General features: G+C 34.4%; 1 protein-coding gene across 2 annotated transcripts in view; it reads right to left on the reverse strand.

Moving 5' to 3' along the window:
* The window catches only part of NEGR1 (neuronal growth regulator 1), a 529658-nt gene that overhangs the window by 43292 nt on the left and 463065 nt on the right, over positions 1-23301 (reverse strand). Inside the window, exon 7 of one of the 2 annotated variants that reach the window (XM_026700172.2) lies at positions 16400-16441. The exons of the other annotated variant lie outside the window; for it this stretch is intronic. Coding sequence (XP_026555957.1) covers positions 16400-16441 — 42 coding nt within the window. The remainder of the gene's footprint in view (positions 1-16399; positions 16442-23301) is intronic. 2 annotated transcript variants of the gene reach the window in all.

Raw genomic sequence — 23301 nt, forward strand, 5'->3', positions numbered from 1 at the left:
GCAAACTCAAACTAATTTAGTTTTGATGAGGTGTTTTGATGTTAAAGTTTTATGTTTTATAATGGATTTTAACTTCTGCAAGAGTCTTTTTAGATAAAGAGGCTCTCTTAATTATTTCAGTGATTTTTATGGTATAAAATAAATAAGAGTCCCTCTTGGACTATTGAGGGGGCATATGTTCACCATATGATCCTAGAAGACACATTGTGCTTAGAGAAGGAGCAGGTATGTGTGTGTATGTATATATGTATGCAAATACACACACACATGATAAGGATGCAATGGCAAGCCACTTATGATAAATTTTGCTAAGAAAAGTGCATGTTCTTGTGCAGGCAGTGTCTAAGAATCAGACATGATTGAACTGGAGAGAGAGAGAGAGGGAGGGAGAGAGAAAGAGAGAGAGCGAGAGAGATGGAGACTGAGTCAGTCATGCCTTTCTTTGCCTGATACATTTGGACAAATGTATAATGCAGTTATTTCGATCTTGCCTTTCCTGGCTGAAAGGGGCCACATTCAAAGAATGACAATAGATCCAAATCAAATATTTATGGTACGGGACTCTAGCATGTCCAACAATATAATTGTATACTTAATATCTAAGTTCATGACAGCCATATGATAACAAATAGGACACATGTAAAATAATTTTAGTGGATTCTTATAGATGCCATAATATTTAATTTAGATCTATCCAGGAAGAGAGAACAATTGTTTGATAAAGCTTTGAAGAATGATGTCATTCTTGGTTCATTTTTTTTTAAGAACAAGTTTTATTGATTTTTAAACAAGTTTTATTGATTTAAGAACAAGTTTTATTGATTTTTAAACATAACACATAAAAGTATAAAACCTCCTTTCTAAGAATTACTTATAAATTTTAACAAAGCAAATAAAACATTATTTTTTAAAACATATAATGAAATAATGAGAAATTTGGAAAAGATATATATGTGTAAATGGAAATGTGATAATGTGGATGTCATTCTTGGTTCATTTTAAAGTCTTGCTTTGTTAAAAAAAAGGGCTATCTAAAATGGATCTTTTACTATATCTAACATTGTAATTCTTTAAAGTAGTTTATACTGGACTGGTGGCTTTACTGAACAATGCAAAATAAATTCAAACTGCTCTTGCTGTAGTGCAGTAAATTAGCATACTATCCTTTATACATATCAGTATAGTAAATTCTAAAAACTAGTTATCTGATCATCAAAGTCCATTCAGACCATTTTTTCTTCCTATTGTACTCTGTTCCCTTGTATTTGCCAAAATAGTTGTGACATTATCAAAATGCGGTATTCTTAGAAAAGTATATGCTGAAAGATTTATAGGGCATAATGCTGTAAGAAAAAATGACACAAGGAAATAATGGGGAAATATTCCCCAATAAGAGAGTGAATCACAGTTCTGACCTGAGGCCTTTTCAAACTGATTTTAATTATTATACCTAGTTATACAGTACATACTTTAACAAAAGGAAGGGAATAAAAAAGACTAGGTCTGATAAGAATGGATGAGTTCCTCAGTGCAAGGAGCTTTTTAAGCTTTTTAGCCAAACACATTTAGAAAGCCCTTTCAGATTTTCTTCTGTAAGAAGATCCATGTGCCCAGGGGAAGTGAGGCTTGCATGCACACCTAAAGTTGACTTGCAAGGATACACAATGATCTTCAGAGACTGTTTACAGAGAGTTCTAGCAACAGTTAAAAAGAATAACTGTTTTATTGAAGGTAAAAGCAGACAAGCTTGGAGAAGTTGGGCAAATGCTTGTTATATGGCATTGTAAGATGGAGCTAGGTTGCATTTTTCTACCGCACACAATCTTCTTTCCTTTTAAGTTTTCATGGTTAGAAATGGGGCAGGGCAACAAAGATCCCAGGATAAAGAAGGTAAAGCACTCAAATAGTTGCTTTTCAATTGAACTTAACCTGTTTTTGTCCTGTTGTACTTTTCACAATGGTTCCATTGGATGAAGGAGCTTCCTGGATTTGGATGGAAACAAAGGATTCAAACTATTTTTGAGGCAAGCACTTTAGGTGTCTACAGTAAATGACAAAGTATGTCTCTTCCATACTTGTATGGGACATCACAATGTGAAATGTACCATAAAAGAGGAACAATTTGTTTTATGACATCATGGCGGACCTTTTAATTATTTTACAGTCCTCTACAGATGTCTGTAAAATGCAATAACTCCATTCCACAGTCTCCTCCTTTTTTTACAAAACCCTTTGCAGAAGGAGGAATGGAAAAGGAAGAATCTAGTAAGGTCTGTTAAATGGTTGCTGGACTCAAAAAGAAAAATGCATGTGAGAGAATTGATATTGCCACCATTAAGGATTACTTGGATAAGAATGATTGTAAAACCTGGGTGAGAATATAAGAGAAGCAATGTTCCTACAAATAACAGAGCTCCAAGTTGACTAAAAGGGAAGGCACACATTACACATGTTGCTATTTTGTTGACAAGAATGCTCTGCCACAGTGTCATACAGAACAAGCACATTTCAAATTGAGCATGGGAATTTCGTGAGGAGAGGTCAGCAGACCTTACCAACCATTCCATTAATTCTTAAATCCCAGATGCTGTGTTCCTTAAGTAATGATTACATTTTCTCTCAGAAGTGCACAGTCTCCTTTCAGTAAACAGATGGTTCTTCAAGACCACCCCAGGTGCTTAACTGCTCAGCGTTCATATTTACAATTGTTCTACTTATGTTCCCATTCCCCCCCTTTTTCATTCTATCAAATCTGACAAAGTTCAGAGTTCTGTAGAATACTCATTCCCACCCAGATAACAAACTATTTAAAGCTGATGACTCTATAAAGATCTTGCTCACTTTAACAATGTACAAGAGCATGACAAAATTCTTCCTATTTATTGTTTTGATGGAACAGAAACAACACTTTATTATTTGAGAATGAAAGTAATGAATGCAAGACTGTGGCATTCTTAGGTTATTCATCTCACAAAACTAAACTGCAAGCAAAAAAATACTGCAGGAAAAAAGAGAGACAAAAAGATGACTTCTTCTGTAAATGTAACCGCATGCAAAATAATTTCCAGAGTTACCATATCTCTTTCCCAATTCCAGGAATCTTTTATATGAACTAGATTTGCAATTGCTGAGAGCCCTGTCTTATTTTCTTTGTCAAAAGTTAAGATAAAGTCTCAACTTGATCAACTGGTAACAAAAACCAGTGTTACAGACAATATTAACCCTACAGTATCTATGCTTACATTTTCTCATTCACTAAAACAAGAACTAAATGATCTGTCCCAATTATTTAGATATATCTGGCCTGAAATGTGACTAACTTTCAGACCAACTTAAGATTCTACCTCATCTCATTTTAACATCTGTTAAAAGAACATGTTAAAAAATTTACCAGAATTCTACATTATTTTCTATATTACTAATTTTTATAAAAGCAGGCTCAGCAGTTGGACTTCATATATCCAGATAGGAAAATCTGAAAAAAAAATCTTAAGATTGTGCCAACTATGTGCCATACCAACTATGGCAACATAAACAGAACACTAGAAGTGTACGGAGCTTATTCATTCAAAATGAAAGATTACTTGTTCTTCCTAAATACAGGTAGTCCTCAATTGCAAAGGTCAAAAATCGAAGGATTGGTCACAAAATTACTTTTTCATCACTGTCATAACTACGAATGGTCGCTGTATGGCCAGTCAATAACTAAAGACTATGTGTAATTTTTTTTTTTTTTTAAATGTGACCTTTAAATCTCAATCATTTAAATCTGGAATTCAGAAAGTTCAAGTTGCGAAAGCCACTCTTTCACAACATATTCATCAATTAGAAACATTTCTTAATATAGTTTCCTGATATTAACTTTTGAGGCAAAATCAAAAATTGGTTATTTTTACATACAAACCATTAGGCATCCTATATGTTTTACCCCTTCCATAAAATTTGCTTTATTATAATGCCAAACGTATCACAGACCGAAAGTTCTGTAAAATCTGATGGAAACAAAATGTTATATATCGCTGAAGCAATACAACATATGAAACATGAGTGTAAAACTAGAATTAGATAATTTGGCCAGCAGTTTCTGGTTAAGGGATTCCCAATAAAACAATATTGCATTGTAGCTGAAAGCTATATGCCCACTTCTAATTAGAGGAACAGAAGAGACGGCTCTAGAAAAAAAATATAATGTTTACCTATTGTCTTTCAGATTGCTTATTTACAACATGTGACAACTGTTTCCATTGAGCAGTTTTCTCATTTTCTTTTAATTGGCATTTATGAATACCAACAAGCATGCACATTGGAAAATAATGTTTGCTGAATTTATTTTTTTTAAAAAGATCTAAGTTGTACATGTTAATCAAACTATCTTAATGTAACTGCTTTAATAGCATGAAAAATGTGAAGGCCCCAAGAAAAATAGAAAATTACATAGTTCTAGCTTTTTGGAACTTTTTAAAAGCGATTACTAAATACTAAAAGTTAGAGAAAAAAATGCAGGATCAATATGAAGAGAGGTTAAAGGAAACCTATAAAGGAGAGTAATGTGCTGAATATTCTTTCAAATATTTGTAAAGCATCGTGAGAACATACAAACTAAAGAAATAATAAAGCAGCCTTTTTTGAAATTAAAAACAGTATTTTAAGGCACAGGTAGTACTTGTCTGACAATCATTCATTTACCGACTGTTCAAAGTTACAATGGCACTGAAAAAAGTGACTTATCATTGTTTTTCACACTTATGATGGATGCAGTATCTCCATGGTCATGCTTGGCAACTGGCATGTATTTATGACAGTTGCAGTGTCTCGGGGTTATGTGATCACCTTTTGTGACTTTCCTGCAAGCCAAGTCAATGGTGAAACTAGATTCCCTTAACAACCATGTTACTAACTTAATTGCAATGATTCACTTAACAACTGTGGCAAGAAAGGTTGTAAAATGGGGCAAAGCTCACTTAACTATCTCAGTTAGCAACAGTACTTTCATTGATTGTCATTGTAAGTCAAGGACTACCTGTATAGCATATCTTCCTGGTAGCCTACTGTCCTTTTTTTCCTGATTCTATAGCTTGCTATTTTATCTTATTTTCTTGTTTTCCCAGTTGTTTTTATTTTATAAATGGAAAGTATCACAGTTAATCCCAACTAATTGGTTCATGTGAACAATTACTGGCCAAGTATACTGCTTTTGATTTAATTACCCATGGTCATGTTATCATGAGATAACATTTTAAATAAACAAATTGTTTGTATGACAAATGATAAATAAGCATTTTGTAACCTTTCCTATAAAGTAATAAAAAATTAAAACTCATTATTTAATACTGCAGGTATTTTTTTTTAAATAAAACTTGTAAATAAGACATAGCAGTTATTCAGGTTATTAACAATAACAATCACACCAGCATAATTTCGTTAAGATGGGAATTACACAAGCTGAAAGAATGTCACTAAGGTGGCTTGGACCATTCAATGTATGCAATTTCCAAAATATACATTATATTTTGGTCCTCAGTGGAAACTCTCATTTTGAAAGGCACTATCACATAGGGAAAATGAGGTCTTCCCGTAATGCTTAACTCTTTCTAAAAACTGCTTACTCATACTGATAAATTGAATTAATACCACTGAACATTTGAAGCATTGCCTTCTTAGTATTAAAATTATGGGACTTCCACAACTCATGTATTAAAATTTTCATGTACACACAAACACGCATACATACACATACCATGTTTCCTTTGCACAAACAAAAAGGACAAGTCCAACCTGATACTTCAGTAAAACATTTGCTACTGCTTATAAACACCCCAAACTAGGCTCTAAATATACTTCTAATATGATTTACAAGCTTTCAGATGTTTTAAATACAATAGAACTATATATAAAATAGATGTCCTTTCCAAATGCCTTAAGTTGAAAATCAAAGAACCTGAATGGCTGGTCAATAAGTGAAAGCAGGTCGCTACAGAGGGCCTTTTCTTAACGGTTCTTTCTCTTCAGTGTTTCTGCTTCCATATTCTCTTTCATACTTTCAGTTCTTCCCCTTTCAGTTCTGATTTGAGAACATTGATCCCATGTTAGACTGGCTACAGATTTATCAGGATATTGATTCTGCCATGGATGTAGTGGAAGGCTACTAAAGACTTTCATGGATTCCCACCTCAACAAACTATGTGAATATAAACGATTTGGTTTACTGGACCACAGTTCCTGATTAATTCTGTCATCATTCAGTCACTTCAGCTTGCTTTGAATGGTTTATTACAAAGACACATTAAGTAATTCATGTAATAGCTTTGGTAATGAATGCAGCTCATATGCGTACCTTTTTCTATCACATTGAACAAGAAAGCATACTCAACCACAATGCTCATGAATTTTCCAAACTTGATTCCTCAACCAGCACATTCATGACAAAAAGTTAAGTAAGTACATATTAAGAGACATAAAAATTAGGAAATCATTTTTCTGTCTTACACAATTGGGCTATGCTCCTATTCCTCTTTTGGACATAACTGGTGTTAAAATTTAATGTCCTGATTTTTTTTTGCCCATGATAGACATAATCAATTGGTATTATATCTTTGCTACAAAGTGGTTGATTAATCATAATCAATTTGGTGCAGAAAAAGGTGCTCCATAACCAAGATAAGTGGATGTAATTAATTGGTGTGCAAAACTCTTTGGCAGAGAAAAACTTTTTTGCAGGCCAAAAATAAACAAGACCCTAGGGCTGTATACACTTTGAAAATATTTTGGAAGAAGTATGACAAATCATATCCTAGCACAGTACTTCTCTAAAGTAGGCTAACTTTTTTATATGAAATGATAAACAAATTGTTCCTGCTTTAAGAATACCTTATGTGACTGCTTCTTTGCATATTAATGAAGAAACCTGAAAAAAGATAGAATGGATAATCAAGAAGTGAGGGAGCCAAAGTACATCTCCATCATTTTAAGAGTATGCATAGACTTATTATTTAGCCTAAAACATCTTTAGAAAAAAACCAAAGTAAAAGTATTTTAAAAGTAATCAATTAAAATTATATCTTACTTCCTTAAGACTATTATTTTAATTTCTTTTTGGAAAGTGGCTTTCAAGAATCTGGCTAAAGATAATATAGAAGGGCCTTCAAATAACTTTTTTAATTTCATAAAATTGTAAGTGTTCATAAGGACAATTATTTTTCATTTATACATACAGAAAACGGGAATCAGTGAATTCGATCTCACCTGCTTCAAGTTCTGTTCTGTATCTGATATAAATTTCTTTTTTGCTCCTAGTAGATACATTTATTCAAGGAAAATGAATTAGATGATTATGATTTTTGATGGTCTAAAAATGCACCTTTTGAAAGTGTTAGACATTATACCAACTCAGCCAAAACATCTATTTTATTTGATGGCATTTTTTTTATTTATGGTGCTTATTTTGAAATCTGTATTTCCCCACTAACATTACCGTCTATATTACATGATGAATAAATTGCTTCAAAAGAAACTAATTCCCCACAGTATAACTGCAAAACAAATTGGTTTTTTGAAACAGGCTCCTTGTTATTGTTTAGAAGGGGACTAAAAGGAGACTCCCAGATGTAATGTTACTGTTTTGGCATATTTTTAATTTGTCATGCCCTTAATGTTAAATGCTTTTCTATCAAGGACATTGATGATATATGAATAAAATAAAACACACATGTGAACTGCTTCTTTAGATGACTATTGAATATCTACAACAGAAATAGTTATAAAGCAGGAAATAAATGTACATATTATTCTGTTGTTCACACTATTCTGTTATTATGACATGATGGAAATCTCATTGCTCTGCACTGAAAAAGACTCATTTTTTTCAGAGTAGAAGCCACACATGGAATATCGCACATCACAATGAAAGGAATTGTGACTCTTGTGCAGTTTTGCATTGGAATCCACACAACTGCATCAAGTTGAATGAATAACCAAGATGAATGAATAACCACAGTGTCTAAGAACCTTGGAGCCCAAGTTCATAAATCCATTCAGTGAGAACCACAAACCATTCCACATATAGAGAGGTACAATTATGCATACCTTTTAACAAGTATCACATTTAGGTATCTCTGGAAGAAATGGCAAATTGAAGATGGCTCCATGAAAAGCAGAGTGAATGACTGTGACAGAATGAAGAGCTGATGTATCAATCATACTTGACCAGGGTAAAGCAATAGATGCAATTTACATAGACTTCTTCAAAGTCTTTGACTCAGTGGTACACGACAAACTACTGTTAAACTAAACTCTTACGGCATTTCTGGATCCCTTCACAAGTGCGTTCCTGTCAAACAGACAACAAATAGTAAAAATAGGAAACGCCTTATCAAACCCTGCATCCCCAAAGGTAGCGTTCTAGGACCCACATTCTTTATACTCTATATCGATGACCTTTGCAATCACTTTATAAGTAATTGCGTCTTCTTCGCTGATGCCATAAAGCTATTCAACACCACCATCCTTCAAAGCGATCTCGATTGCTCAAACAATTGGCAATTCCCAATCTCAACCAACAAATGCTCTGTCCTACACCTTGGTAACTTAAGATTCATGAAAGAAGGCAAATATATCTGTCCCAGGATAATGTTGCAGGATCCAATCTGGGTCGGTCACTGGGAGGTTCCCTGAGGATAAGATCCAGCATGAGCCTGAAAGCTTGCAAGACTAAACCTGTGGTCTCAATGACCAACCCCAAATCCTGGAATTTAAGTTTGCCTACAAGTGCTACATACAGTTAATCTTCATGAAGAAGCTGCAGATAGCAGTCTTTGGCAGATTTAGATAAATGCCATTTTGCAATTGCCACATATTGGCAATATTTACAGTGTTTAATGATATACTGATTTGGGTCAGCCACATATTCAGCTCCAGAGACACCCAAATTATTAGAAAGAATCATTAAATCCTAGGAGACCAAAAAGCTCACAATCAGATTTTATAAGTATGAGTTATCAATAAATCATTTTACTATGCAAATTAGACTGACTGCAATAAGGAATTTAAAATTTTGCCTGAATAGTATCAACAATGGCAAATTTTGCCTAAATATTGGCAAAATATTTTGATTATAACTTTATGCAACAACAGAAATAACTTAATACAACAACAACAACATTTAAAACTATATATTTTAATAGAAAAAGAATAATCAATACTTCATTATAACAGTGCAAAATCCTCAAGTTATTATGTTTGGGAAGAAGTATTTACATATATTAATTTGAGTTTAAGACAAGATTAATAATTTTGATACACAGATTCATACCTACATGGAAATTAACAGTAGGACTATAGAAATAGGTTTTCAGTACTATGATTATTGCCAAGAGATTAGCTTTTCAGAATTTGAAAGACACATTTATGGCCCCAGTAACCAAGTGGACTGAAGACTCAATGTCATTTATTTTCAGTTAATGCATTCCACATATTTGGAGAAAGTAGAAGGTATCAGTTTTGGAACATCTCTGTACTTGTGGAAATTTAGAGATCTAATGAATTATGCACTCACTTATAAAGTGTGTCAATTTCCTGGAATCTACTTTAGTTATCCTCTGCAGTCCTAGAATTCCTAAGAATCCTGTACTGAAATAATATTCTTTTTGTTGGCCAGACTAGACCGCAAGATAATGCAGTAAGTGGGTAGGATATGCAGTGGTAGTAAGGTGTAGCAGAGCTCCTCTAATGGCAGCTATAACAATAGCTGTAAAGAGGTTAAATTGATTTAACTTCTACATTTTTGCTGTTATATGTATTTATGCATGAAGGTCATTGCAGTTTAGTTATTATTACAAGTTACAGCTACTAGCCTTATAATTACTTTTCTTGTGTAAGCACCTGCCCTTTGGAACAATCTCTCAACTAGAATTAAGATGGTCTTAATCCTGTTAGGCTTCCATAAAGGTTTAAATCTTTATAAAGGTTTAGGTCAGCAAGACATCAACTTTCTATGGTACTCACACTAAATGTGCTTTATAGGAGACTTTCCATTGAATTCTCTCTCAGATTCTTTTCAAAATTGATTCAGACGAAAAACCAGACAAAATGTTCCAAATATATAAATAACTTATTTAAATTCTTTTTCATAAGCCCTTTATAAAGTGGTTGGCAGCTTTTTAAAGAAAACAATGCCATGATTTACACAATATATAATGGAGATAATATACAGTTGGTAAATGGTTCTTCTATTATAAATCCACAAGTAACTTAGATTGTTATTTAAAAACTGGAAAATTTTAGGGCATTGAGAAAAACAGTCATTAGCAAAGAATGATCCATGCATATCACTAATAAAATCCCACTCTTTATTTCAAAGGCCATTTTGAAGGTGACAAATATTTAGATTAGACTGGGCAACTGACTTACTATAAACAAGAGGCCTTGCTTATAGTAAATCAGTTACCCAATCTGATCTAAATCCTCTCAGTTTCTCTGCATCTCTTTGTATTTTGTATCAGTGTTATATATTTGATAGGGTCAAAAGACAAGTTTCTTCCTATAACAAGTTTGTTTTTTAAAACTTGAACCTGTTTTGATTTATAGATAAAAACAAATTGCTTTGTCTTATCTATTGTTTTAATCAAGATCAGATAGATAAATTGACAGTTTTCTTTCACTCTATCATTTTTAACTAATTTAGTTTGGGTTTGCAAACTTTGTAATTGGTTTGTCATATGTCTGATTATAAACAAACTAAAATTTGGAACTCTACATATCAATCAATTTGGAGTTAACCAAAGATTTTGACATTCATTGACAAATTCTCCAAACTGAAGTAACACAAACTTCATATAGTTCACTAAAAGAAAAATATGATCTGTTTTGAATGTAGCTACTAATACATTTTTCCAAACTGATTCTCTTTTAAATCTAGAGAGTAAAGGAAAGTCTTGTTCAAGATTAGCTTAATGGCTGGTGAGTTCTATCTTGAAGTAATTTGCCATTTACTTCTTTTAAGTTGTTTTCAAAATATTCACTTTAACTTGTATGCTTGGTATTCCCTGGTTTTCCCCCGTCCACTTACTAAACAGTTTAGCTTACTTTCTGACCTCTTACATAAGTCGTCAATAGTTTCAACAAGTAGAAACACCTGTAAAATATAAAGAGTAGGAACTTGCACATCTAAGAATTTTGAGTTTCAGTAGTAACTTCCTTTGTTTTCCTAAAACCCTTGGTAGAGAGTGAATTCCTACATTTTATCTGTTAAAATAAGAAGTACTATACATACAAACATTCTGAAATAGCTACAATTCTTTATCTGAAACATAGCTTTCCTTTTTTTCCCACAAATGATTTCACACTGGACAGAAATGCCATAAATATAAATGTAGTTGTGCTAAATGCTAATGATTTGAATACACTCTGACAGAAATAATTATTTTGCCAATGTAATGAAGCTTGGCCAATTTATTCTTTTTCGGGATTTGGCAGTTGTGTTTATAAGGCATCCACAGCTGTATATCATAGATAAAGTCCAAGACAATGTGTGACGTATATAATTTAGCAAGGTGAATTTTCTCCTACATTAGTGGAACCTCCAGGGATCATTTTAAAATTTCTACAACATATTTTACAACATGCATCATGGATAACCAGTTGGTGGCAGCAAAGAAATACTGAAAATTGTTTTTGCTTCAAATTAGTGTTCCATCCATCTGGGTGTTCCCTGCTCACATCTGATAGCTATAACAAAGCACCATTGTCTTTAAAGCATACTCAGGGATTGGTCATTAATAGTTACTAATCAAACTGAGTAGAGGTATTAAGTGGACTAGAATAGGCTGCAGTTCTCTAACATGTTCATTAATTGCTTGGAAGAAGTTTGTTATATACATAATATGCATGTAAGAATCTCACTTTGAACAGTTGCTTAGAATTTCACAAGTTGTCTTGCTTGACAAGTCTGAATAAAATAAATTCAGTATTTTTCAATAACATAACATTATTATACATTGGTGCTATTTGAGGGTCTTGTGAAATGACTATATTTCTCATTGGAATTTTAATATGTAACTATTATCAACTAAACCACTAATAGGCTTTAAGTTATTTGTTCAGCAGATATTCCTTTTATAAACAGGTAGAATTTTAATAAATGGTACTAGAATATATTATAATTTCATGTACACAGGCGGAAATATATAGTTATTCTTGCCTGCAAGTTTTGTATTATGATAAGTAGTTCAGCCTTAAATGAAACATGAAATGAAAGTATCCCATTAAGCCTCCAATCTCTGCAAAGTTGCTAATATGAGAGAAGGCTGAGCTACTGATACTAGAAATACCTTTAAGCAGTTAACTTTTTTGAAAGTTAATTCCCAATACCTTTATTTATCCTGGATTAGAGAAGAAGCTAAGTTGATTGGTGCTCTTTGAGGATCCTGTGAGATGGCCACACGTTATTGCAAAATGTTCAAGGCAGCAGAGTTTAAAAGGTTTAACACAGCATGAAAAACAGCTGATGGCAGAAAAACTGAGAAGAATAATGCTGATTCTTCAGCACACTGGCAATTGAAGCAGTAATGGTGGTTCTCATCTAGTTCATAAATTCTCTTTTAGAAAAATGCCTTCATTTTACTTGAACATGCATTGGGCCGAGGATAGAGTGAGGTCCAGGCTTGAGCAAACTATAGATTATTTTTCCCCATGAAAAACACAGATTCCACCACTAAACCAGGATCTCCAATATTTTTTATCAGTTACAATCTGTTCTCCAAATATGCAAATTCCTTGTGATCAATCTCTCTCTCTATAAAAGTGAAATACCACTCACATCACAAAATCTCCAGAACTGTAAACTGTGAACTTGAAATTTGGCAAATATGTTCCTCTTGGCTTCTAGGTGCTCATTAAGAAAGGATTTTTTGAAATGACCATCAGAGCATTAGTAGTTCCTATATTATTATTAACATGCTCTGATGCTAAGGAGTTCTACTCCCCCTCCCCACCTGAAAAGAAATCTGTTCCAAGTGCAAAACACAAGTAGAAGAGAGGAGTTTCAGTTTTAGTTTCACAGCAGCAAGCAATTTTAGTTCAGAACAGTTGAGCTAAGCCACGCCTAGGCTCCTTGATGTCTCCTTCTTGCTCACACAGCAAATACTTTTTCAGTTTCCAAAGAGCCCTCAACTCTCTCACACACTGACAGGACACTAGCCAAATGAATACTGATGGATTCTGGTAGGCAGAGGCACCATTTCCTCCCCTCTTATTTTCCTCCTGAAAAACTAAGCCCAATCACATAGTTTCATAGCAAAGCACAGGTATTGAGCTAGTCTCTTATACAAAACCCTGACTTTTTCTCCATCTCTTTTTTCATTCCTACCCTATCAGTTTCCCTATAATTCTATTTGACGAAAGCCATCTTAACCGAAGAGGAAGCATTCATATTTTCCCACATTTCTCATTTCATTCCCCAGGTTCTTGCTCATGAGTCAATTTCACTAAACACTTAAAATTTATGATAAAACCTCATTAGGTAAAGTTGGTTTAGTGTATGTCCAAATGTGCCAGTATTTCTGAATTGTCATCAGCTGCAGCAGTGTTCATCACCTGCCTGTCAAATTGTCAAGAATTTATTTTTGTTTTTTTCAGGATATGTTAAAGAAATTTACCTCAAAGTATTTCTGATGTTGACTGAGATTTAATAGTCTTCTTCAAGCAAGATATGTTTACTGCCAAGAGGCTGTTAGTATCAAGAATAAATGATGATATCAATGTTAGCAATAGAAAATGAAAATCAGGATCAGAATTATTTTAAGAAAAAGAATAAATAAATCAAAATAAAAATTTCCCCATCTTATATAATTTTCTAATTTGTTCTTCCTCATCATTCATTACTTATTCTCCATGATAGGATCATTAAACATCCGAACTGCATTCTTCTTGGCCAAATCTTGATTAATCGCACTCCTATTTTTTTTTAAAGTGAATGAATCATACAATTTAAAGTCACTACAAGCTGTTGCTGTACATCCTAGTAAATACTACATCAACTATTTCTATGCAAATAAGATTCAAATATTATTTTCTTGACTCAATGCAAGTTCATAACTTAGGCTGTTTCCTACATTCCAATACAACAGACCACAACTGCAATTCAGATATTAGAGAAAAAAAGATGGGAAATTGGGAGTTCTAGTCCTCTTTTAAGTATGGACATCATCTAGGTGATTTTGGGTCATTTACCAACTCACTTCAGGGTTATGTGAAGAAAACAGGAGGATGAGCACGTCATCTTCAGCTGTTACAAAATAACGGTGTAATATAAATCTAATTAATAAATAATAGTGAAATATTTTAAATCTTATTTGCATCTTGTATTTCCTCTGGAGAGATCAGGATGGTACACTACAAATAAATATACTTCTCTAAATCCTATTGCTAGCACTGGTTTCCCCCTTAGTGAAATTTCTTCTGGTGAGTTTTTCCTTTTTCTCTTTATTCATCAGTTTGGTGTAGTGATGAAGGTGCTGGCCTAGAAGCCAGGAGACTATGAGTTTGAGACCCACCTCAGCCTGAGAAAACATCAGGGTAACTTTGGTCTAGTCACTTTGTCTGAATCCAACTTACTTCACAGGGTTGTTGTTGTGGGGAGAATAGGAGGAAGAAAGAATATTATGTATGTTCGCCACTTTGATTCGTGGATGAAAAAAAAAGGCAGATAAAAAAAATCTTTTAAAAAAGACAAATTCTAGCCACTACTGTACAGGTAGTCCTTGACTTACAACAGTTTGTTTAGTGACTGTTTGAAGTTACAGCAGGACTTGAAAAAGTGACTTATAACCATTTTTCACACTTAGCATCTTCATGGTCATGTGATTACTTTCAAATGCTTGACAACTGAGTCCCATTTATGATAATTGCAGTGTCTTGGGGTCATGTGATCACCTTTTGCGACTTTTTGACAAGCAAAGTCAGTGGGGAAGCCGGATTCAATTAACCATGTTCCTAACTTAACAACTGCGCAGTAATTTTCTTAACAACGGTGGCAAGAAAGACTGTAAAATGAGGCAAAATCTACTTAACAACTAAATCACTTAAGCCACAGAAATTTTGGGTTCAATTGTAGTTGTAACTTGAGCACTACCTGTAGTGTGTTCCCTACATATCAAGATTTTGTCACTACACAGCTGTATCATTCAAAATAAAATAAAATAAACTAAAAGCAGCAGGAACCTCTGTCTTCACAGCTCAAATGATACATTACTAAAAAGGGACCAACATCAATAGACAAAATTCTTGAATTAGTAACTATCCTCAGCTCTGTGGCTGCCAACAATAGGACACTCAACCTGCAGCAGACTTTCAGCCATTACTAGTATTACTAAAATGAAATATATTATGTGGGACCTAATTTCACAATTCTGAATTTGCCCACATGAGGAAACATGACATTCCTCTAATATTTAATAAAACGATGCGGGCACATTTACGACATTTATATTCTGTTCTGTCCCCTGAGAGCTCAAGGGGATTTAAAATGAGGAGTGTGTTTGTGTGTCTCATCTAATTTTATTGCCACAATAAGGAGCACATGATATAGCTTACACTAAGAGCAAGTACCTGGCCCTGATACTCTTGACTTTCACACTGACTAGAAAGCTTTCCTCACCTGAATCCAGTACCTTGACTGCTACACTATGGTGCTTCCCATATTATCTGTTCTCCCTAATTTTATAATTTATATGGCTGTAATGAAAAGTAGAAACAGGATGCATACCTCAATGAATTATTCTAACTTCCTATCAAGTCAAAACCAAAGTACAGACATTTTGTATTTTTTCAGGTTTGGTTTGTAAATCAGTCCCAATTACTTGAATTTGTAATGTTTTCCCCACTTCAGGTTTCTATAGTTATCTCTGCCAAACATCCCTCTTATCATTAATATAGTATTAAACTATGGATACATTCAACATTTAGCAATCAATATTGCACATAATATTCACAAAAAAGAGCTGAAAGGACAGAAACAAAGCAAAAGCCCATAAAAAATACCTTGCTTATAGCAGAACAGCCAATAATCAGTTTAACACAGATAATATCACAAAGGGAATAGAAAAGCGAAGATGCTTCACAATGGTGCCAATACTATGCATCTGCTAGGTGATCTTTAGGACACACAGAAAAAGAGAAGCACTTTAACAAAAAAGTATCTATGAAGGCAGGGTAGCATTTGCCCAAAGAGCAACACAAACTATGACTACACAAGCAGAAAAGGAACAGCTCAGCAGTATCAGAAATAATACTGTTCAGCATCAAGGGGATGTAGATTGATATGACAGCATATATACTATCATTCCTCAAAAAGGGGGAAAATGGTGCCAAAGCATACTTTGGGGGTGGGATGTACTAGGATACTGACCTGAGCTTGAGACACGACTAGTAGTGGTAGGCTCAATAATTTCTATAAAAGGGGGAAAAAGAAAACACCTTGTATATGAATTATGTATGGAAGACAAACATCAAATGAGAGAGTCAACAGTCTTGGGCATGTAACATATAAAGGCCAACTTAGGTTCTCCAAAAGAATGTGCATGAAAACCTACCTGAAATTTGCAAAGATGGTTGTGTTGGGTGTTTTTTTTTTAAAAGGAAATAGCCTCTTGAGTCAAACTTGATCCCTAATAACTTTAGGGATATGTCTTTGTAGCCTTCTTAGCAACAAATCCTACAGTTTAGGAATTTCTGATGAGTTAATATCCAAGTACTAGCCAAGTTCAACTATGTTGAGTTGGTTTGGTGGACAACCTGGTTAAGTGGATTACTAAGTGCAGCTTATAAATGGATCTTACTATTGTGCTTTACTGTAAATACGTACTTTGTATTTAATCAAACACGGGCCTTAAAAATGCCTCTACTTCACAGACAAAACTCATTTTACAATTTTGATCCTGGAAAACATATTCTAAATAATACAAAACAACAAAACTTTGCATAAAATAACACGAACTGTATGTAGTACCACAAAGGTTTAGCAAATCAAATGATTTGATGTTCCTCAATAAAGAGATATTTTATAGTCTTTTAAAAATACTAAACAAGACAAAAAAAATCAAATATGAAAAATATGAAGAAAGCACCAGCTAGCAGTACATTTTTTTAACGAACAGAAAACTGATTGCTCTTAAATAATTTGTTTTGAATGAAATCCAACTAATTTAGCAGAACTAACTTTCAAATTAGGAGGGCTGATCTGTTTTTCAATGTCAGAACATATTTTTCCACTTACTGACTGATGTAGCATACTCAAATTCAAAACAATTCAATATAAAACTTAAAAAGAAAAAATTCAAATGAGCATTTCTTTAAAATGTGGCTGTTTTTGAAATGAGGGAGAGGCATGCCAAAATCAGCCATCATTACACTTAGAACACTTTTTAAAATAAAATCCATTATATGAGATCCCCAGAAAATAAAAATGGCAAACAATTTCTTATTTAAATTAGCACATTTTTAAAAACCTTGGAAACAATTTTTGCACTTCTTGATAATTGTGCTACTTGAAGATCTTGACCTGAAATGCAGTAACTTAGCAATTTCTTTGAGGATCTAAAATACAAGCCCTTTGAAAGACTATTATTTCATATCATATACTGTCAATCATATCCAATGACTGAAGCTACGGTATTAATTTCCCCTCCATTTGCTCAAACAACTCACAGTTGCTCTTATGGTGAAATACCGTAGCATTTCTCAGATCAGCATTCAAGCATCACTCTATTATCGGGGGAAAAAAGCAGTTAAGAGGTATTTAATTTCCATTCTTACTTAGCATATATTACAATTTCTTTGGGAGTTAATCTACCCTTTGGTCTTTAGGTTTTTATACTTATATATAAAATGCTGATGTAAAAGTAAGAGTAAAACTCTTGTATCTTTCAAAAAAGGAAATAGTCCTGCAAATCAAACCAAAATTAACAATATAGGTGATATATTAAACTCAGATTTTTATAGATGATCTAACAAATGGTTAAATAGTATCCACTGAAGAAAAGAATATCGGCTCACGAATGAAGGCAAATATATGTGTCCCAGGATAATGCTGCAGGATTCAATCTGGGTCAGTCACCAGGACCAGAGTTTTAGTTGTCCAAGCATTTGGAGTTGTGCTGGAGCCCATTCCAAGGGAACTTCTCTCTCATCAGAATGTGGTGAGAGAGAAGTTCTTTGAGAATTGGCTCCAGTACAAGTCCGAATGTTCAGAAGACTAAACCTCTGTCCTGGTTACTGACTCAGAATATTGACTGTATGATTTTAAAAATGGAAGCGGAAGGAGGCATTTCCACCTAATTTCCTATCTTCCTATAGCATCCTATCTCCCTAAGTATCTATTGTGCTTGATACTAGGTCTTTGATTTGGACAAATTGTTCATATGCTAACATTTGACTCTAAGAATTTGCCTCGTAATATCAACTTGCAGAACAATTAAAATTAATACATTTACTACAAAATAAATAATATCCAGTGTTATTATTAGCTCATCTTTTATACATAGATTGCAAACTTATTCAACATAACTAATTTTAGTATATCTGAAAATACCTTATGGTATTATCTGTGACACAATAATTTAGCCATGTCTCTGGGACTTATTTACATAGCATATAATCTAGTTCTTGGTTTATTTTCTAAAATTAAGCAAGTGTTTTGAGGCTCCTATATAATGGGAAATCTGGCAACTTGACACTTGAAGATGTGTTGACTTTAAAGCCCCTGAATTTTCCAGCAAGCAATGGGCTGTTGTGGTTCTTTTATATATACATATGTATATGTATTTGTGAATACACATATATATGTAGTATTCAGCTTTTTGGGGGTATTTTCCCACGTCATTATAGTTGTGCTTTTAAAGTTGTAGCAACATTTCAGCAGAATCTCATCTGCCATCATCGGGCTTCTGTATTGTACAGCAGAAGCCTGATGATGGCAGATGAGATTCTGCCGAAACGTTGCTACAACTTTCAAAGCACAACTATAATGACGTAGGAAAATATCCGAACAAAGCTGAATACCATACATGTAAGTACCCACGAAAACTTAAGAAAACAAACACACACACACACACACACATATAGATAGATATGGATATAGATATATAGATATAGATATAATTTTTTCTTAAGTTTTCGCAGGTATCTATATGTATGGTATTCAGCTTTGTTCGGGTATTTTCCCACGTCATTATAGTTGTGCTTTGAAAGTTGTAGTGACGTTTCAGCAGAAACTCATCTGCCATCATCAGGCTTCTGTATTGTACACAGACAAACACAATACAGAAGCCTGATGATGGCAGATGAGATTCTGCTGAAACGTCGCTACAACTTTAAAAGCACAACTATAATGATGTAGGAAAATACCCGAACAAAGCTGAATACCATACATATATATATCTATAGATATCTATATATATCTATATATATATACATCGATATATATATATCTATATCTATATATCTATACTGTATATATATGTTTTCTTTAAAATTCTTCATTAACCCTCCATAGTTGATTTTTATGAATTGAATGGCCATAAAAATCATTTATAATAATAATAAAGTAATAAATAACATTTAATAGTATACTTTCACCCATCCCGTCATGTTCTTCCTCTTCTTAATAGAAATTTGCTGAAAATGTATGGCTATGGAGAACATGGCATCTCAAGAAGAGAGAGAAACAGAGAGAGGTAAAAAGAAATGATGTGTGTCAGAGTACAAATTACACAATCTCACCTACTTATACACATAGTTGTCTTTAAATTGCTGTACTTATTCAGGGTTTTTTTGGCGAGAAGAAAGAAGCAGCATTCTCCAGACCACTTTTAGAGAAGAATGTGGAAATGGTCACCTTGCATAATTTTCTTAATGGTAGGCTAATAACTATAGAATGTTTGTCTTTCAAGGAAATGGTTTGTAACTGGGTGTGCTGACTTTGTGTGCTGACCTGCTGAATTTAACACTTCTATGAACAGGCGGAGATCACTTAAAGCAAACCCCAATGCAAGATGTATTACTACATTTTATTAATAACTTTGGGATCTGTTAATGTGTTTCTATTAGAAGAAACCGTATATTACAAAATAGTTAAGAAGCAAGCATTTATTGACCAGATGCATTTATTACCTATCTGAAAATAAATTCAAAATGAATCCACTGAAAGGCTTACAAGTATATTGTTTATAGTGGAATAATCTCAAAATAATTAAACAGTAGACAGATGTCAAAGTTACCAAAGATAAGCAAAATCGAAGGAAAGAAAAATTAATTAATGTACCTGCCAATCAGCTAAATCATACATCTAAGTCATACATCTTCTCATACATTGCCAGAATAAAATCCATCATCCTAAATTCTTGATTTAGTTTTGTAGTGGAAAAATCTCATAGGATTGAGACCAAGCAATTGGAGATGTCAGAAACTGGCTTCTTTATTAAGTTTGTCAGCCTTCAAGATTTCTTCTTCTGCTTGACTCTTTCTGGCTGCCATAGAAATGTGGGGAGGGGTAGCAATAATTGGGTTTTGTGTGGGGAAAGGTGATGGAGGTTAAAGTTGTGTGAACTGTAAATGTTGGGATGCTTTTCTGCTTACTGCACAAATGCAGCCACTTATCTTTTCTAGGCCAAGATCTTGGCATACCAGATGTGTAGATGCCACCTGAAGATGTAATCCACATGACATTAAACACACCTCAGACTGGATGTACAGTTTGAATAGTTGGGGGTGGGGACCTGGGATAACTTTCTATTTTTAATTTCCATGCCTTTTGCCTCAGATCTTGTATTTCTTCTGTTGCTACCACTTCATATTCAGTAAAAGTCCTTTTCTCTATAAAAATGGAGTCTAAGGTTTTCTTTCTTGGATTTTGAATGGAGCCACACCTGACATTATGCAAGATCTCTGTTTTTACCAGCCCACCTGGAGATTTACTTCTTTATCTTCCGAGGGGTTCTGAAAACAATGTCTAACTCAGCCAGTGATCAAGAAGATCTGGGAGCTGCTGGAACCACTGCCTCACTGCTTCCTGACACTCAAGAGGAGGCCGAGTTGCTGGTGGGGCTGCAGATTGAAGAGAAACCATTGGTCCGACCCAAATGGCCTTTGGGAGTCAGACGGAAAATGCTAGAGGAGATCCCCTCAAGTGTGACAACTGCCAGACATCAGTGTGGAAAAGCTGTGTGGCAGGAGGAAAGCCAAGAAGATCTCCTGCTGATCCAAGCTTTGCATCTGTTGAATGAAGCCATGGAGGGTTGGAGGGCTAGAGAAAGTTATGCATTGCTGGCATGAAAAGAGCCTGGGAAGAGAGGAGGGGGGCAAAAGTATTTGAAGAGCCTGAGTGCCAGCTCAAGTGTCTGCAGTAGCCCAACCCCCCCCCCCCCCGGGAGGGCGATAGCACTATAGAGGTGCCAAATTCCAGAAGTTCCACCCCTGGAAGTAAAGTACGGAGGGGATCCCAAGGAATTGGGATTCTTTCTAGCTCAAGTTTGGAAACATATAGAGGAACATGGGGATGATTTCACCTCAGAATCAGCCAAAGTGAGAAGGGACTGCAGTCAAATGGATGATCACTCTTCACAATGATGATGCCCCTCAATTAAGGAACTATGGCCTATTTATGGCAGCCTTGCGCACATGGTTTGAAGATCCCGTTGTTGAGTGCAAATCTAGGATTAGGATGAAAACCATAAATCAGGGGCGAAGGTCCGTAGCTGAATACACCCAGGAATTCAGAGAGTTGGTATGCCACATGAGGGTGTAGTCCCACGAGGCCCTGATAGAGGTTTTAAAAGATGGGCTTAATGAGGACGTTTATCAAAGCTGTATCTCCAGAAGAGATCCTAGAGACCTACAGATTGCCACGTTAAACTGGATACAAAGGGAACACCAGGAGGAGGGAAAAAAGTTGAGAAATTCCCAGCCAACCTGTGTGAAACAGCCCAGAAGGCTGTGGAAGTCTGAGTTTGAGTTTGCTTCTCCAGGAAGAGAGGAGTTGGGAACTCTGACCTTTTCTGGTGAGAGTGAGTCCGACTCTGACAACGATCCTTTGCTAAGTCCACAAAGGAGCCCCATGACCATCCCAGTGGAACTAAAGGTACCTACATCTCCGGTTTCCGGAGAAGAATGTTGGCCATGCTGGATTCTGGGTGTACTAGATGTGTAATTAGCTCAGAAATCATGGAGAAACTGAGATTGAGGGTAAGAACTTTAAAAACTCCCATAACTAGATGGATCAGTAGCTAGAACACAGGATCCTAAAGGCAGAGCAACACAAATCTTATACCAGTTACATCAGACTCCAAGGATTTGCACCACATTTTAAGGACTATGGGCTAATTGAATAATGGTTGGCAGTCACTTAGGTAAGGAAATAAAAGGCTGTTATTTTTTTAAAAGGACTTACTTGGAGGAAATAATTTTCAATACAGAGGCAATATCTTACCAAAGACATGGATACCAAATACCCTTTGGTGCTATTGCAACAGTGATGCTTTTTATTTCCTAAACATACAACAGCCTGAGTGACTTTCTTATTTTTATCTTTGAATAAATTAGCAGAATCAGAGGACAGCTGACTTATATACCAAAGCTTCCTTTAGACACAGGGATGCAATATGAAAGCTATGGTTCTTGCTAGTGTCAGGAATAATTGCTACTTTCCTAGCAGTCTGACTTTTCTTGCTTGTAGTTATTTATCTAAAACATGTATATGACCACCTATCTTGGCTTACCACCCAAGGATATAAACAAAATGTAGAACCATTAAAACAACAATGGGAAAACTAAAATTAGAAAAAGTGGCACCATCGATAAAACTTTCTGAGGCACCCCACAATACACTTTTCCCATGCCAATTTCAATGTCTTCCAAGTCAGAAGAGAAGAAAGTCACATTTCAAATAAAATAAGTCACTTTCATGAAGGGTTACAAAGGACAATAGCCTTTTAAATTCTAAGCAGTTTACAAAGTTAATTGGTTTCACTCTCTAATACTACTATGGTATGAACATATATAGTCTTAAAAATATTTGAAGATGCTTAGAATTAATAAACACGTAGTCAGTAAACATATTACAAGATCTGCATGTTCTTCCTCATTTTTTTTCAACTAGGCAGCTTAATCATAAACAAAGATATAATATTTTTAAAAAACGCCAGTGTAAAGCAAGTATAAATATATTTTCCAAGCTTTTTGTATTAATACAATATATTGATTTAGTATGAATCCACCATTGTTGTGAATGTGTAAATATATCTAAAATGAATAAAT

This window comes from Pseudonaja textilis, chromosome 3, assembly GCF_049901715.1.
Source record: "Pseudonaja textilis isolate UNSWEBS1 chromosome 3, rPseTex1.2, whole genome shotgun sequence".
Lineage (NCBI taxonomy): Eukaryota > Metazoa > Chordata > Lepidosauria > Squamata > Elapidae > Pseudonaja > Pseudonaja textilis.